The sequence below is a fragment of the Anopheles aquasalis genome, chromosome 2, assembly GCF_943734665.1.
Source record: "Anopheles aquasalis chromosome 2, idAnoAquaMG_Q_19, whole genome shotgun sequence".
Taxonomy (NCBI): domain Eukaryota; kingdom Metazoa; phylum Arthropoda; class Insecta; order Diptera; family Culicidae; genus Anopheles; species Anopheles aquasalis.
Genome location: NC_064877.1, coordinates 71,502,980 through 71,520,646, shown reverse-complemented (window position 1 = coordinate 71,520,646; position 17,667 = coordinate 71,502,980). Strand labels below are relative to the sequence as shown.

Below are 17,667 nucleotides of genomic sequence, written 5' to 3'. Positions count from 1 at the left end.
AAAGAAATTAGCTGTTGACCCAATGTTTGGTAGCGCGCGCGTATGGTCGCCGGTGGTTTCAAGCGACAGCCGCATGGACCGGATTGTCGGTCCTTCTAACCACGAGCCCAACACACGGCAACAGGCTAATGTACCGGGACACCGTGGCGCGGGGGAAGCATTGTTGCGTTTGGGTCAGAATCAGAGAGGAATGCTTGGAGAAGGAAATTAATGGGAAAAGTTTTTTTTTTGCTTTTCGCATCTACAACGTGCACTTTTGCGCGGGTCTTATGGGCCAATCTGAGAACATGGAAGCAACCATTCGGACGTGTCAAGTGGTGCTGTTCTGAACAAAAAGCTTTAACTGCGGGGTTGTGGTAGGGGACAAAGACTGACGGGGAGAGATAGGAACGCCACTGGGAGAAGGAGTTTTGCAGCCATTTTTCACGACAAAACCGCGTATTGACCGCGTAAAGTTCGTTTGGATTCGGTTTACAGCTGTTGGGGCGAGCTGTGTTCCTCGAGTGTCTTATTTTACTTCTACGCAATTGAAGCGACATATGCTATTCATACAAAACTTTGATAAATTCGGTCAAACCTAGAATCTTGTTGCTTTTTTTCTAAATTGACTTAAAGACATATCGCTACAATAATATTTAAGGTAGACACTTGCGTTTGGATTTCATTAGAAGCCATTACTCCAGTAAGTCTACTCCTTCTCGTGATCTGCTCTCAAATTAGAAACTTTTATCCCGCGAGCCGGCTGATTCGCGCGACATTAGTGAGATTACGGTCTAGACGACGACCACAAAAGAGCGCGATGAAAGCAACTCAGTCACGACCATCAAGGAGCAACAAAGCAACCGGGAGACCACATCGCATACCGACTGCTCTGTCCGGTGGGATTTGAAAAAGTTAGCCAAACGTTCAGCAGCCCCAAAGAATCGCCCAACTCTCTGGTTCAACAGTGGGTGTTGTTTTTGTTGATCCTGGCCAGCGGTCGACACGGATGGCCACAAGATGACAGGTGACAGGCGACGAGAGCGTACGACTACGAGCGCTACTTACCCATTTCACCGGGCCGTCCGTAATTTTCGCCGACCGTCGGTGCTACTCGCCACTTTTTCAGTTCCTGTGGCCGGTACGTGCGGGGCATCGAATTGTCGAAACCGCCGCCGCCACCACCACCACCACCACCAGCACCGTTACCACCCGGATCGCCCATGTTGTTCGAGTCGGTGTCGATCTCCTCCACGTCCACGATCGGATCATCGTCCTCTGGGGCCACCGCATGCCGCTGTTGCTTCTGCTGTTGTGCTGCCCGTGGACTCTGTCGAAAGAAAAGTATGAATAAAGCACATTAGTAAGTTTCCTTTTTTCGTTTGGTTTGTAGCAGAGCACATCGATAGAGACCGAGCAGTGTGTTAGTGTAACTTTGTATCAGAATTTCCCCTAACGAAGCAACCATGTACAAGTTGTTGCCTAGCGATCGCTGTGGAAAGTGGGGAGTGAAAAAGTTCTCAATGACGCATCAGAGGGCGGTGGAGGGCTTAATGACATTGTCGCACAGGGAACAATTAGCCGGTGGTCGGGGAGGGGGAACGAATAAAAAAAAATCCATTTTCCACCACCATAATGCGACACACCACCACCATATTGTCTGTGACTCTTGGTCTCTGAAAATGCGATTGCAACCGAAGGACGAAGGCTGGCATCCGAATTGTTTTGCCACGGAGCACTCTCGATGGCACTTCCCGAAGGAGTGCAACGGTCTGGAGGCGACAGGAAAATTTCTTCGAAACGAAGTAACCATTTGCACCAGATACTGCCAACGATGAGGGAGAGCTTCTGGTCCACGGCGAGCCCTAGCCAGCTTGCTAATGACTTCTTTACCTGGTGTTTGCACAGCATTCTTGCACTAGCGGTGAACCAACGAGAGAAACGTTTCTAAGATGCAACGATGCGGAAAATGGTAAAAAGGGCAGCCGGCGCCTGCACACTTCTGCTGCTCATGCAGAGCAAATACTTTGGCACAGCCTTCTGCTACCATCACCATCGACAGCATCTACAAAATAATCATCATCGTTGCCCTCCCGGGGGACTGAGCAAGCAACAGTGTTGATGAGGTGAGAGAGCTCCCAGTGAGAAAGTCAGTTGGATGAAACCATTTTATGAAGTGATAATTAAGATCCTTCTTCCTGGTTCGTTGGCCGAACAGACGCAAGCCATCGGGGCGTATAAATAGTTTCGATAGAATGAGTTCAATTACTGCGGTGATGCGGTACCAATTGCTTTGTGACAAAAGCTCGCTAAAATTGGTTCGCTTGGAAAAACCCGTGTTCTTGCTCTTCCTTACTCTAGATCACTATCTATATTAATAGTGTTCACAAGAAGGAATTTCTTCGAAGTAAAGCCATCAGTTAAATGAAGTTAGTACACACACTCGTACACCCAAGACACCCCGGGATCGTATGAATAACAAATATTTAAATCCTTTAGCACACTTGGAAATTCATGAACTTTGAGCTAAGTTTTTGTCCCTCCCGGTAGAGTTTGGGTCGCAGCATCGCACGCGAGGGCTTGGTTAAACAACTTTCACCGTCTGACTGGCACCATCCATGCAGCCGGTGTGTCATCGGGAGTGTGGCTCAGAATGCGGGAGCAACAATGGGGGAGTAGCAGCATGCAGCGCATAAGCATAAAAGTCACTCGAATGTCTCGGAAGAAGCTCCTCGGTTCTCCGGGGTCGTCGCCCAAGTTTCCGAAAACAACCAGACAAATTTTCACAAAACCACGAACTAATCTCCGCGCAAGCCAGTACCATTACCACCTCCGGGTGCCACCCGGGTGGCCCGGGGGGCCGGGAGGGGAGCTAACCGCATAAACAATGCAACCGAAGGGACTTATAAACATCTCAATGGCTAATAAATGTATGTTTCCCATTTTGTAGTTTAGCAAACGGCGGCTGAAGGGTGGAGTGGGGATGAGAATTTTCGTGTGCTTTGCGACGGAGTAAAACTGCACCACGAACAAATCGGAGAGCGCGCCCGTGTGCTCTAGTTGGAAATGTTTCCATATTTTATGCTTGATCCTTCATTGTTCACCCTCGACTTCTGGTTCGCTTTCTCGATCATAACATCTGGTCGGGTTAAAAGTTTCTGAGCCATGGATGCATTCCTTCAGCCGCACAATTGATCAAACCGAACACGATCCCCTACTGCTCTGCGGTCCCTCATTTCCTCCCCTAGGACATGATAGTACTTGATGTGCCAGATGCAAATAAATAAATAATTTATTAGCGAAACTTTGCGTACAGATTAGAGCCAAAGCATTTTTCCCACTTCCTTTTCATTCCTTCACCGCCAACTACGAGCGTCTGCACTCGTGCGCACTATCAGGACTATCGTTGTGCCAAGCACCTCGACAACTACCATTATCTGCACCAGTGCACCGCCGCCACAAAAGTACCACCAGCTCTCGTCCAGGGTGGGGTGCAGTAGTAGTATCGGCGTTCCATTCAGATTGGAGGATGGGATTTAAAGATTTTCACTTAGTCTAAGCTCTCCTGACACTGGGGGAAAGTTTATCCTTTCCCTGCGAATCCCACTCTCCCCTGTCTTTCAACTTCAACGAGCATGCAGTTGACAGGAAATGGCAGCAAAAAGGCCGGGAGTCGGGAGCGAGTTGCGAAAGTTGCAAATCGAAAATTCTTTCCTCCCATTTTTAAGCTTCCATATCTGGCAGCTCGCGCGAGCTGGCGAACCCGTCCGTCACGCCATGTATGTCCATGCCCCACCAGCTTCAATACGCGAAGATCAATGCAGAAACGGTTTTTTTCTTCTGACATTCCTTCCACCTCGGACGCAGCTCGGAACGAAACGCAAAACGTCGGAAAGAACCAGCGAGTAAAAAAAAAAGTCATGAAACTTCCTGGAATCTAAAATCATGATCCCGAGGCACGCTGCTGCTTAGCTTTCAGACGAAGGTAGAGAGGATCGAATAAGAACCACCAGCAGCAGCAGTAGCAGGCGAGCTGAGCGCTGAGTGCAAAAACAGAGACGAAGCTACGGAAAGTTCCTCCCCGAAGCGATCGCCTTTGTGAAAGGCAAGGCAAGGACGACTCTCGGAAGTACCTTCACGGTTGGGTGCTTCCAAATGTGTGCGACCGCCGTTCGCCACCCGTACACGGAAAAACGGAAGTTCGTGAGAATGCAAAAGTTTAATTTTTGTATCGCCAGCAAGCGAAGGGCAATGGTGGCACCGGTAAGCGAGCAATGCGGTCCCAAATTCCAAAGACAAAACCACTTTCCACAAATATCACCTGTGAGCGGCCTCGATCTTGGCGAGCGCAAGGACAATACGTAACTAGCATTCTGAGTTTGTGGCGGTGGTTGGTGGGGTTGGATCCGGGGTGGTGAGAGTCTAAAAGATTTGTACGTCTCCACCACATTCGTCTGGTATGGTTGCGAATGGAAATTTAATTTTCCTTTTTTTTTTGGCGACCTCTCCATCCTTCGTCCATTGGAGTTTGTTTCTTTTTTTGTCATGTTGTACATGCATGTGCCCGATGGTGGCAAAAGCAAACATGTACGTAGAATGTGGAGAACCGGAATCAGGGCAGTTGCACGTACGGAATAAGGAACGATTGTCACAACGGATTCATCGATACACATGCCCGGAATATACACATATGCTGGTACTTGGCTGATGCAAGGATACTCTTGGCGGGAATGTGCAACACCACTCGCACCTCCCGCCCGCCCGGCGAAATAATCCGAGTAAAAGAAACATAACAAAGAGAATACCTCTGTCTTATCTTCTCGATGCAGGGATGTGTCACCCCGTTGGCGCATAAATCAATGAGCACGAACCATTCCGAGGCGTTCCCGGATTGCACGGAATATATATAACCGGTGAGAGCCACCACCATCACAAAGGCGAATAGTAGAAATTCAATTGTATCCCAGAAATCGCATCAATTTCTCTACTAGCAGTGATCGGTAGTGGAAGAACAACAACGGACAAGACATGCAACCTATAGCCTCTGTATGGTTGGTACCGGGATGGAATGCAGTTCCAGTTGCCAACTATCACGTCGGTCCCAGCGGTGGTTCTCCACTCATGCCAGGCGGGCATCACCTAAACACAACGACACCGTGTCGCCTTCCCAAAGGACAGCAGCACGATAGGATAGGTTCCAATCGGTAACCGGCGAAGGAGAGGTTTTTATGGAATAAAATAAATCTAATTCCCAAAGCTGGTGGTGAAGGGGTCCCGCGAGCTTTTGTGCCGTGGCTCAACATGGCAGGTGTTTCGGATTCATTCAATTTACTTTCCCTCAGCACCGTTGCTCGCTGCTCGATTCCACACCTCATCCATTTTGTGCTGTGTCGTGATATTTAAAATGGATTTGCTGAACGAATGGTGAAGTGTTCAATATACCGTGCTTGGACTAAATACTCATCAACATCTTTAAAGCAGTGGACAATAGGGGCGAAATTGCTGTTCCGGAATCGCGTCGAATGCGCAATCCAATCGCTGCTGTACATTCCAATACAAGAAGCTCAATAGATGGAGCTGGTTGATGCGAGGATGGCCCTTCCATTCATTCGTCCAATACCGAATAATCCCGGCTTTCAGTGTTCTAGGCACGTGGGAATTTGGAGCAAATCTCTTACGAAACTCATTGTCCCATTGCGTGACCAGCGGCACCGAGAACGCCCGGCACCGGCATCCACGATAATGAGCACCCGATTGTGCAATCGCCAAATCGCTCTTTCCTATAATCATGTCCTTCAATTGTCCACTCGCAGGCTGACGGAATGAAATCGTTCCCGCTGAGAGTAGATCCCAGATTATAAGGGGGCCTTCGCTGATGCCCCTGATGACGATAAGGCCAACGGGATGGTATGCGGCACTGTTTGGGGGCAGCAAATTTAATTTCCCAAAATCCCCCAAATACCAAATGCAAATGTTCTGTCCACGAACAACCATTAATTGAAGGTATTTGATTTAATTTTTGGACAACAATCAGCACATCGGTCACCGGAATCGGAATGGTGGCCATAGAATTCGCCCGAACCCGTGACAATGCACATCCCTCCCTCGTTGGAGCACCGCCGAACTCCCCTGGCCGAATTTGCAAACGCAATTTCAAACACCCATTATCGCGTTGGCATCGCCTTATTAATTAACACATTTCAGGATGGCCCGCTATTGGTGCTCACCGCGCCACCGCAACCTGAACAATGGACAGTGGAGAGCAAACAACATACAATGGAAGCCACGGAAACAAGGATACTCTCCAAAGGATGTGCTTTAGTTGGTGAGATGGTTCGCTCAACTTTCAACAATCGAGCCGTGTGCTTATCAGCTTACGATCTGTATTAGGTAGCTGTTGATCGTCCGCACGCTACCACTACAGCTCGCCTCGCCACCTCGCACACTCTGCCAACTCATGGTTTGAAATTAAAATTTTCTCCCATTTCCCCACGGCGCCGGGTGATGGAAAACTGATTCAGCATAAATTGGAACGCGTTTTAAGGAAAATGGGTACAACGGAAATCGTTGCAAAACGTGGTGGACGAACTCGGACGGCTTGGGACATCATTAATAACGTTCGTGACCTTGCCGAAACCCATCGGACCATTTATAATGGATGGTCGCGGCCGCCAGAAGGGTTCGCATGATTTTGAGAACGGGATTGAAATGTCTTTCGCTGTCTGGCGATGAAAAGTGCCACCACAATCCGGCTGGCGACAAACTGCCGGTCCATGACCTGGGACCGAATGGAAACAAACGCCTCAGGAAATGTGAGCATCAAATCTTCGATCGGAATTAATTCGCACGGATTGTCTGCATCACCCCTCGGGGAGGGATTTAATGAAATCCAATCGCCGATGGATGCATCTTCGTTGCTGCGCTTACGGCACATGCTCAGCGCATCACGACGCTGGAGTAAGCAAGAAAGGCAAGCAGCGAGAGTGTGTCTCCACAAGCAAACGATGCTTGCACCAAAACCACTGGAAAGGCTCTGTGGTGTGGTTTATCTGGCTTCATCCCTGTGTTAAAGTTAATTAAGATGCACTACCCGAGGCCTCGATAATGCCACTCCGATACGATCGCAACCGGAGCAGCAATCGGCGTGGAAACGCAATTGGTCGGTAAATCTTCATTAATTAGTTTACGCAGTGCTTGAGATGTGTCGGCAGGCAGCGAGTAACGTTGCAGCACCGGCGACGACGACGACGACGACGACGACGATGGCAACCACTGTCACACCCTTATTGCACTTGGCAGCTCCTCGGTCACGTATAGTGACATCGCGTTTTACATCTACACGGATTGGCGAGCTAGTCGAGCTAGGACTATGCTGTCCTTCGACACAGTTCCGGTGGTAGTTTATTGAAATGAGTTCAAACGGGAAGGATAAGTGTCGATACGTGCTTCACCAAATTGAGCAAAGTGCAAAATTGTTAACTTCAGCTAAATATGTTGTTGAAATACTTTAAAACTGTGCGACATCTTTAATCGAAGTCCATGCCCACTCAAGGCAAGTTAACCCATATTGCACTCAGCATGGTGCACTGCAAGCCTTACGATACTGAGGAAGCTGCCGGACCCATCAATATTATCGTACCGATATCGATCGCTGCCTGTACACTGAGAGTGCCACTGAGGTGGAGTTCATCGAACCGGTAAATGCAGTTAGCAGAGCATGGTGTTAACGCACTTAGCAAAGCTCGTACAGCGGAAGGCGTTGAAGAGCGAGAGAAATCTGTAGACCAACTTGTAATGGCGCCTTCCTGAAGCCGACGACGATGCCTGGAGGTTAGGGTTTCTCGATTGTGTCGAGCCGCTTGACATTGATGAGGTGAGGAGTCGGGCAGGCTTATGGTCGATTCCGAGAGCATAGAATACTTACTAACGAGCACACTTTTAGGCCGTACCATTTGAGTGGTTCAGTTAATGGGTTCGGCATCCTTATTCCCTCTCCTCTTGTTACTTGAAATGTGTGTTACGCTTTCACTGTGGTCAGCAAGAGATCAGCTGGCTATGTGAATGGTTTTAGAATCAATATTTGATGAATGTGGCTTCTTGTAGAGAACTTTTTTTTTTCATCCAACTGTGCAATAATCTTGTGCAACAATAACCAACGCCACATCATTTCATTGCATCTATTTGCACCAACCAGCACCCAACGACCACTTTGCGCCCCAAAGGGAATGAACAATCTTCGCCGACTGCACATCGCTGCACCGGACGGTCGCGCTATGAAACGGTGACCGCAAACAATGGTCCAATTTTATGCTGCATTTAGCACAGACAAAAGGGCAGCAACATCACGGACCCCCCGGGGTCTATTTGTCATCAACGTCATCCCCATTTCGGTTTCGGTGTGAAGATAGAGGGCATCCCGGGTGGATGGCTTTGCTGCTGCCATCCCTGACCTCGCCATCGTAAATAAAGCCACCCGATAGCAGCGCGTGCAACAGACATTAGCCAGGTATCGACGAGTAAGGGTTTCGAGTAGTGGCCAGGCCAGGGCAGCCGGGCACCCAAGGGAACTTGTCGTGATCGATACAGGAAAATTGACAAACGATAAGCCGGGTTGAAGGTAGAACCGGACCGGTTGCAATAAACGAACACAATCTCGTTCTCCCGGTTTCTCCTTTCCATACAATCTTTTTTTGCTTTTGCTACAAATATTCCACTTCACTGGCGCTCTCGTATGATTGAGAGGAGTTAATAATCGATGTTCAATGAAAAATGTACCAGAGATCTAAAAACTGTCGTTCAATATATTAAACCAGATCGCCAGATCCTCGTTAAGAATTGATGAACCTAAATCGTTTCATCATCGGAACGTGCATTCCAGCAATGGGAAAAAAGAAATAAACATTACTTGCATGATTTTACTGCGAATGTACCATGAAAATGTCGAACCAGACAAATTATGCAGAATTATCTTTGTCAATCGCTTCCCCAACCCACACCAATACCCCATTCGCTCGGCGTGCAAACTGAAATCAAAAAATCGAATTCGAAATCCGTGTTCCGTGCGCTTTGTCCAGCACAGGCGGTCGTTGGTTGTTCAGCTAGACTCACAATCGGATAAAAAGTTTCCCGCTGTGAATGCACATTTTTCAATTAATTAAGAGCGACATATCTGCCATTTCGACAAATTTTAATTCCGCCTAGCCTTTCGTACCATATTTTATTTGTGCGCTCTAGCGTTCGTTTCCATCTCTCGCATGCCGCGTCTGAGTGGAAAATCCTGTCGTAAGTGAAAATTAGTGAGACCCCCGGATGCAGAAGCCAACCAGACTTCGTGACTGTGGTGCTTGATGGAACTAGGAGCCCCCGGCCATCGAGCGTCCACACGGGAGTAATCCAATTTGCAATTCAGCGTTGCAGCGCGCGGCAGATTAAAATATCAGCCCTGATTGATTTTTCGCAGCATTAAGCATTCTCGACATCTTCCAGCGTTTTTCAATGGCTGTGTAAAAATGATCGACAAATTTAACGAGTGAGAAAAAATATACAAAAGAGTGAACAGACAAAAATGCAAACAAGTTTCGGTCAATAAGTTTGAAATAAATGCATAAAAGAATTTCATGAACTACCGTTCCTTAGCGACAACCAGCGACGAAGCGAATTGACTCACATTCCACGAACGAACTCAGGAAGTGAAAAAAATATAAAGCTCGAGGAAGATGAAACCTCCACAAGCACTCTCGGTGGAATCATATTTTCTCCCACAAAACTTCACCTATTATCAGCTATCATGTACACCTCGCTTCTCTCGCTGAAAAGGGCCTGCAATATCCACCCCGAATGTTCTCCATATTTTTATGCAGATGTGGTTTATGTTCAAGGGCCGAAAGCGGGGAAAAAAGGATCCCAGCCAAACATACGGCGGCACTGTTATCACTCATTAGGGAATTATCCTTTTCTCCCGGCGATTTTTGGGGGCGGTTTTTTGTTTCCAATTTATGGTGGTACAATGCTAGCATATGCTAGCCGCACACCGACTGAACAGGAATAAATACACCCGTCCCATAGGGAAACGGTTACGATTTTCCACCACGGTGGCTTTTGTTTCAGTGTCAGAAGGAATAATTTTAAAACGCTTTTTGTTTACTGCAGCTTCGAGTGAACATAACACTTGGAAACATAATTCTGACAGCCCCGGGGTGCGATAGTGCTTTGTACTGTGCTGCTTTACGCGAACATCATTTATGCTACAAAGAAAAGTATGTTTCCAGTGTAATCGCAAAGCAGAAACAATTGAATGTTACGCGCGTACGAGACTAACGCGGGTAAACAACAATAATAGCAGCATCACTTGCACGAGATTGCATGCTATTGGAATATGCTATGCGAAACCATAAATCGAAAACACGTACACACTTCTTTCTCTGTCTTTCCCCTTTTTTCCGCTCTCTGTCTCTCCGAAAGCTTCTTGAGCAGTTCAATGGCCCCTTTCGTGACACTAATATCCACGAAGGTTACACATCGATCCACCGACCCACTGAGTGAGTGAGTGAGGACCGACGGCCAGCCTAGACCGACTGGCACCGAAGCGCTGAGGAAGGTTTTCTAAAAATCATTCCGCTCATTGGCTAGCATCACGATTCGCCATTACTTGGCACATTTTCCTTTTCCGCATAAGGCCTCCCGCGAACCACCGAGAAGAGAGTGGCCACCATGTTCCGGGGCTTTGGCGTGGGAAGTGAAAAGCAAACGCGAGTTGCTACCCCCCCCCCCCCCCCCCTCCCCTTCCACTGCCAATGTTGGGCGCGCAAAACAATAATGATCGCTGGCTGTTGTCTCGGTGGCTTGTTGCTTCAGTGGACGGCTGCGTACTCGCTGCTCTTCGCTAGTTATGTGAAGTTGCGCGCGGAAAAAGAAAAGAAAAACCTCCCACACCACCCACGACGGCCAAGGTTATGCACTTTGATGTTGCTCCAGTTTCCACGCCCGCAACAGTGCGGTGGATGATGGTGGTGCCGTTACTTAACCCACTAAACTGCAGGCTACAGGGCCCGTGGAATGCATTTCCTTCCTTCCTTCCGTCCATCGTCCGGTCCGGGTGAGGGTTGAAGCTTCGTTTTATGTTGTTTGCCCGTTTGTTAAAAATGCAATGTGGATGTCGCGCACCCGGTAACCCCTTTTTCCTTGGGCTCTGCTTTAGTAATCGCCACGATGCCAACGATGGAGCAGTTTTCCCGGGGAAGGCGACCCTGCGAAATGCGACATCGTAATCGTAAAGGATGCGAGAACATTTACTTTTACGAGTTCGTCTCTCTTCCTACCCAGTAGTCTACCCGGCAGTCACCAACGCAAAGAAAGGGACACCACCAACCACCGTGTATCGACCAACCGTAAAGCCGATTGTTTCAGCAGCCTCCTGCGCTGATGCTGCATCCTTTTGTTGTGCCCCCGGCCACCGACCCCTTTGTGAAGGGTGTTAGTGCACCGGCACCCCCGTTGTAAAACGTGGCCGTGATAAATAATTTAAATAAAATTTTATTCATATTTTTAGTATCGCCAAAGAATGGCAGCCATCCGTCGTCGTCTTTTGTGGGCTTCCCCCGGTGGTTTTGTGATGGTGGCAACCATAAAAGAGGAGCTAATGGTAGGTGCACGTTTCGCAATTGACGTTGGGCAGAGAGAATTGGGCAAATTGAATCTGTTTTCGCTGGCATTCTCTATCGCGGGCAGTCCGGCTCGAAGTAGGATGTGTCCAAGTAAAGAGAAAGCTCCTCCCCATCCCTCTCTTTCAACATGACGGAATCGCAAAGCGGAAGTGAACGATTTGCTTTTTACAAACATTTTCCATTCCAAGCATTATTGTGTTCCTGGTGCGGCTACTGCTGGTGCTGCTGCACACAATGACCGGGAAACCACCGCGACCAGTCAACATTATTACATTTTTGGAGCCATTACGGTGCTTCCAGAGTGCTTTTAGTGGATCCATCCTTAACGTTTGCTATCTCATCACTTTACGTTTGCGTGTTAATTAATTACCTTAAATAAAAGGCACGCAAAAAGCATTAGAACGTGCGTCATGGCGTCATGGCCAGGGGGCAGGAATGCCATTCTTCACCGCCCACCGCAGGAAGTGGAGCTTATTTACAGAAGACTGGTCGACCCCCGGCTCGCTTACTCCACGACGTGGCTTATCTCGCAACGGAAAAAACGGTTTGCTCCTCCGAAATTTTCTGAACACACATTTAGCCGGAGAGCTTTGAGTAACTAGGAATTGCCGTCGATGTAGGCAGACAGCCAGCCACCAGACCAGGTCCTGGAGAAGGTTTGCTGTTAGTTTTAATTACTTCCATCATTAAATCGTCCATCCTGCTTCCGTTTATCAATATTTAATGTCCTTATCGTGCACTTCTTCAAGCGGTCGCCACATTCGTCGACAAGTGTACGCCAGGATCACTCCCAGCAGTCTCACCTTCCGACGCCAGTTGATTGTTTATTCTATAAAATGCGAAAATGATTAAGTTCTCTTGGATTCCGATCGTTTGTGACACACCTTACGCTTTATTTGCACGTTGCCCACTTGAAGCCGGTCCCGCCCGCCGGTGCCATCAATTTGTGCAATTATTTGTTGCCTATTTTCCGCCACCGTGCCACCGCCTCCCACTCCTTAATCCTCCCACGGTAATTATGTGTATGATGAATTATGGCCGAGTGTACCATAAATCCCAAATCGGTGGAAGGCTCATTAATCAATTTGATTGCATCCAATTAAACCCGGAGCTAAACGTATCGGGATGGAAAAACCCACACCGGCCCCCTACCAGCGACCTGGCCGCCCAAATGCCATCGGTTTGCGACGAGAACTTACGAGGGTTAATTAACAGGTTCCACTGGAGAAACTGTTTGTCATCTGTGCGGGGACACACCGAAGCCTCACGGTGAGTGAGCGGCAAGCAAGGCAAGGTTTTGAAGGCCGGTGGAAAATTACGAATAAATTATGTGTCGGTAAAGTTTCCCAGTTTCCGTTTTTATTTTCTCCCTTCTCTCCACGCCGGTCCATTTATGGCATCGGCATCTCCGGTTTCCTCAACTTTCTCTGTGTCGTATTTTGTCCAATGGTCGCCATTATCGTCGAGCCAAACGTCTCTGCTGGTTTATGCCCCAAATCTGGGTTGATTAAAGTTTTCGGGGTTTGTCGCGAGGGAAAGCAAAAGTGCCAACATGCGTGGCAACTGCTTACTTAGCACACAATCTCGGAGTGGTTCTCGGCGTCAAAACTCACGCAGAAGAGGTAGAAAGTTTAGTTCCTTGAATGGTTCCCACGCCTTCCTTCCACTGAGCATTGGATTCATGTGATTTGAAAGTCGGCATTCTATAGAAATGGCGGAAAATTGGTGGGAATAGCACACAAGAAGCCGACCGACTTCGAAGATCTCTCTCCAACACAAAAAAAAACTTTTTGACACAAAGTTACACCGTATGCGACTCTAGAATCAGGCCGAATGCAATACCATAGTGTAATCACAGCAATAAGATGGTTGGAGTCCCTCGAAATAACGAAATTACAGCTTCGTTTGCAAAAGAAATCGGGCAAACCACGGAGAGATCTTATGAGCAAAAGGCAAAACATGAGGAACGAGGCTTCGCGGAATTGACAGACAGGCGGGCGGCTGATTCAAAAAGTCAACCAGCAGTTGGTGATGGGGACAGAGGAAATTGAATTGAATGTATAAAATGGAACTCACATCAGCTTGCGTCAGCATGAGTATGATAGAAGCATATACCTTTTTACGTATAGGCATGAAAGTCTTTTAACCAGAAACCAGTAAGCGTTTTGAATGACCTATGACAAAAATTATTCGTAACAACAACTGAAGGCCGGCTAAAAAATGGCCGGTACTCAGCAAAAGTGTGTCATAGGAAATCAATGATGAAGCAAAATTTTGAAATTCTGCCAAACTGACTTTTTGGTGCTATTTTAAAAATTGAACGACACAATTACTCAAACTGAGACAAGGGCAGTACGGTTGTAATATGATAAATGACGTCAATAGCAAATTTGGTCATCAAAATACAATACTTTTATAAATATGCTTTTATTACAAGCATCATATAGGTTAACCAAATGTTTGGATGGTGGTAGAATGCATCGTAGAAGAGCAAAGCACATACGGTTTAATGAGACCATTAAACAACAAATCATCGTAAATCACAACCGTGCGCGCAAATAAAATTGCTTTAACCGTGGAATGCCCTGCAAACATCGGTACAAGTAAACTCTTTAATGGCAGTTTGATTTCATTTACGAACACCATAGGTCGCAATCAACACAAAAATGCCTTCCCGGACAATAAAGAAAGTGAAATTCATGGTTTTCCTAGCAAGTACCCCACTTCTACCCGTCAAGCGCGGCCGCTAAACGAAGGCACTTTGCAAACGAACGTACGTAAGCGTGTGACAGTTGATGATAAAATAAAATTGTCGCCTTTTCACCAACGCGCACACAAACACACACATCCATTCGCCTGTACTCGCCCAGAACTCGTCTCGGAAGGGACGAAGCTTCTCTTTTTTGTTGTGATTTTTATGTTGTTTGTTCGCTGGAAAAGCAACGGAGCAAAAGCATAACACACGAGCCTCGAAGCGACTCCGGAATCGTTGCTGCTCTGACGGAGCCCAAGGGTGCTCCGTTGTAAAGATGAAAATCGGAACGGAATAAATCTCCCATCGCAGCACGGCCGATACCCGGTGCTTCCGTAAAGAAAGAATTGCAGAAACCGTTGGCGAGCATCCGCGAAAGTGGAAGTTTAACGGTGATAAATTTTGTTTAAAAAGATGAATGGTGCAAACGTATGAGATGCCGAGGCTGGGGCGTGGAAATCATGTGGCCTAGACCCACCACACCGGCCCAGAAGAGGCTTGATGCGAATGAAATTGCTTGAGCGGAAGAACGAAAAAAAGGTAGAATTTGTCGATCGGTTGCTCAAAGAAGGAAAAGCTTGCGCCGTTACTGTCCGTGAGCGATTGGTGTTGCGAAGGTATTGTTGGCGGCCGGAGGCAATATATATTATTCGCTCTGAAAACAGCGAATCAAACGATGCCGCCGTACGATGAAAGTGCCACAAATTGAAATTTGAAAATTACTTGCAAGTGCACGTCTTGTCTGTGGTTTCGCCATGGCCTGAGAGGATGGCAGGCAGAAGTACCAGCAGCTCTCGTTCGCTATTTAATTTAATTTTACCAACAACTTTCTTGGGAAGAACGGCCCTAGCATGATAGTGTTTGATCGGGCGGTGGGCCAGAGGATTTGGTGGGGCACTGAGGTGCGACCGAAGGAGTTGTATCCCCTTAGACAGGTCGCTACCGAAGCTGCAATGATCCGAGAAGACCAAGTGCAGAGAAGCGAAAGTACACTTTGAGCAATTAAAAGATAGCTTTCTCGTTGGTAGCGTGAGCTGAAGATGCAACCGGTACTACAGATCTGTTCATGCAATTAATGAAACGTCTTATACCAGTGGCAGCAATAGCCAGTGTCAATCATCGTCGCTTCTGCTCGGAAACTTTTGAGATGAAGGTTCGTTTGATCCTTCAAACAGGAGTTGGAAAAGGGTAACTTTTGACCACCGATGTCCGTCCCTGTTCAAGCATAGATCGTCCTATTCGCTCAAAAAATGAGATAGAAAAAAAAAGGAAAAATAAAAGTAGCCAACAAACGAAAGGATTGCGCTGGTAAACTCTCGAGTTTCAGTTCTGTCCTTAATTCTTCGCAATCCTGCAACGAACAATAGGGACATCACTTCATTCACTATTATTACAATTTTAGCCGTTTCTCGATTTGGGATAAAGCTAGAGCTTCGGGAAGGATTTACGACGAACGGTATCCAACTTCAGCTGCAAAGGATTCATTAAAATTAATCACAATTGACCGGCATCCACTATTCCAGCACTCTTGTCCGTTGGTGCGCGGATCAAGTAATTTCGGATTCCGATGGGATTCTAATGAAGAGGTTGCTGCTCAAGAACCGAGAGAACCGAGACCGGACCTTTGACTTGCAGTTCTGCGTCGATGTCCGAGCGGGTCACCAAAGCGGGTGGAAAATAGCGATGTTAAAGCATGTTTTCCGTCGTGCAGGTCTGTACAAGCATTTTATCTTTCTCTCATCTCGACTTCTCCCTTGTTCGTTCATTAGCGCAGAAGAAGATCCTCTTAGCGAAACATTCAACCATATCTTGGGAGCAGCGTCTCAAGAAGTATGCTGCATGTTTCGTTTTCGTTTATTTTTTATTACGTTTCAGTTTGAAGTTTCTGGGGAAGTTTTTTAAATATATTTTCATCATAGTGAGGGACGTGTCATTAACCTAATCTCCATCTCGTTAGCGATGTTTGCCAGCTGGCGTAATTCGTGAGCATTTCAACTACGTTTCCTGTTTAAATTAACGTCTCTGCCGGATAGAGAAACGTTGACTTATCAAAGCCAATTACTTTAGGGCTTCTAGGAACGATAGTACCAGTGGCAGCAGCTGGGAAAGAAGCTGCAGTTCGTCTACTATTGCCATGGGAGCTTGAGATTGAGATCTGCCGCTATGTTTCACCAGCCCCATAGATGCCTCCTGGCCATAATCATCCGTTTTCAATTTTAAAAAGAAATGTCAAACAAGATTTTTTACTTTACTCGGCTGTATAAAGATAGAAGATACTAATAAATATATTTTTTATGTTCTGGCCAATTATATTTATTGTAGTGACATCCAGTAAAATTGTTACAAACCATCATATGAAACTGAAAATCGAACCATATTTGAGATTCTCCATTTCAATTTGAAATAACATCGAAACGAGTCGATACATTTTTCATCCCGGCCACAATCCTTTTAGCATTAATTATGCACATCTTTATTTTAGCAAAAACTGTTGTTTTTCTGACAGTCCCTTGACTACAAACTTAAATCTAACAGCGCTTGCGCATAATGTACTTGCCTAGGACATCGACCACCATTTCTATGTCTATGTAAACCTAAACGAGCCAAAGCGGTAGTGTTCAGAATGTCAGCAGTTTAATGTACACCAAAGCCCGCACTCCTCACAAGTGTTTAACGGGCCGAAATGCCTCTCGAGGAGGGCGGTAAGTGAAATGAAAATCAAGCACCAACTAACCTGTCAATATAGACATGGAACATGGAATCGCAATCTGCTACCTGCTGCTAATTAGTTCCGGGAACAAAATTGGATCAAATCGTTTATTTTACGGGCATACAGTTTTACCCCATACCACAGCGGATGAATTCGCAGCGAACTAAGGACTGCTGCGACTGACAGCCTCGCCGAAATTCATGGATGATGTGTGGGCTGATGTGGTTGGCAGAACGGAGACGAGAACGAATGCAAATGCATCCAACACTGTTGAACCACCATTTTGTCGACAGCAGCAGTCACCGGCCGAGAACGTACGAGGGAGAATTTTATTCATTTTTTTAGCAAACATCACAGCTTCTCCTCCCCCGGCAAGGAAAGCTTTTTCAGAAGATGAAGCGACGTGTTCGTATCGCACCCATTTCCTCGGGCGTTGATGGACGTAATTTGATTGGATTTCCAGTCCGGTATTTTCACCGTAACATTTGGACAATGTTTGACTAGTGTGATTCCCCCTTTCTGCCCTACGTTTTTGGACTACAACTGTACAGTACACATTGCAA

At 46.9% G+C, this 17,667-nt stretch overlaps 1 protein-coding gene across 5 annotated transcripts in view; it reads right to left on the bottom strand.

The window, feature by feature from the left end:
- LOC126571849 (polypeptide N-acetylgalactosaminyltransferase 5) overlaps positions 1-17,667 on the bottom strand; it is an 80,600-nt gene that overhangs the window by 13,966 nt on the left and 48,967 nt on the right. For all 5 annotated transcript variants that reach the window (XM_050230683.1, XM_050230684.1, XM_050230681.1 and 2 more), the window contains exon 3: positions 1,048-1,309. In XM_050230683.1, the coding sequence (XP_050086640.1) occupies positions 1,048-1,309 (262 nt within the window). The remainder of the gene's footprint in view (positions 1-1,047; positions 1,310-17,667) is intronic.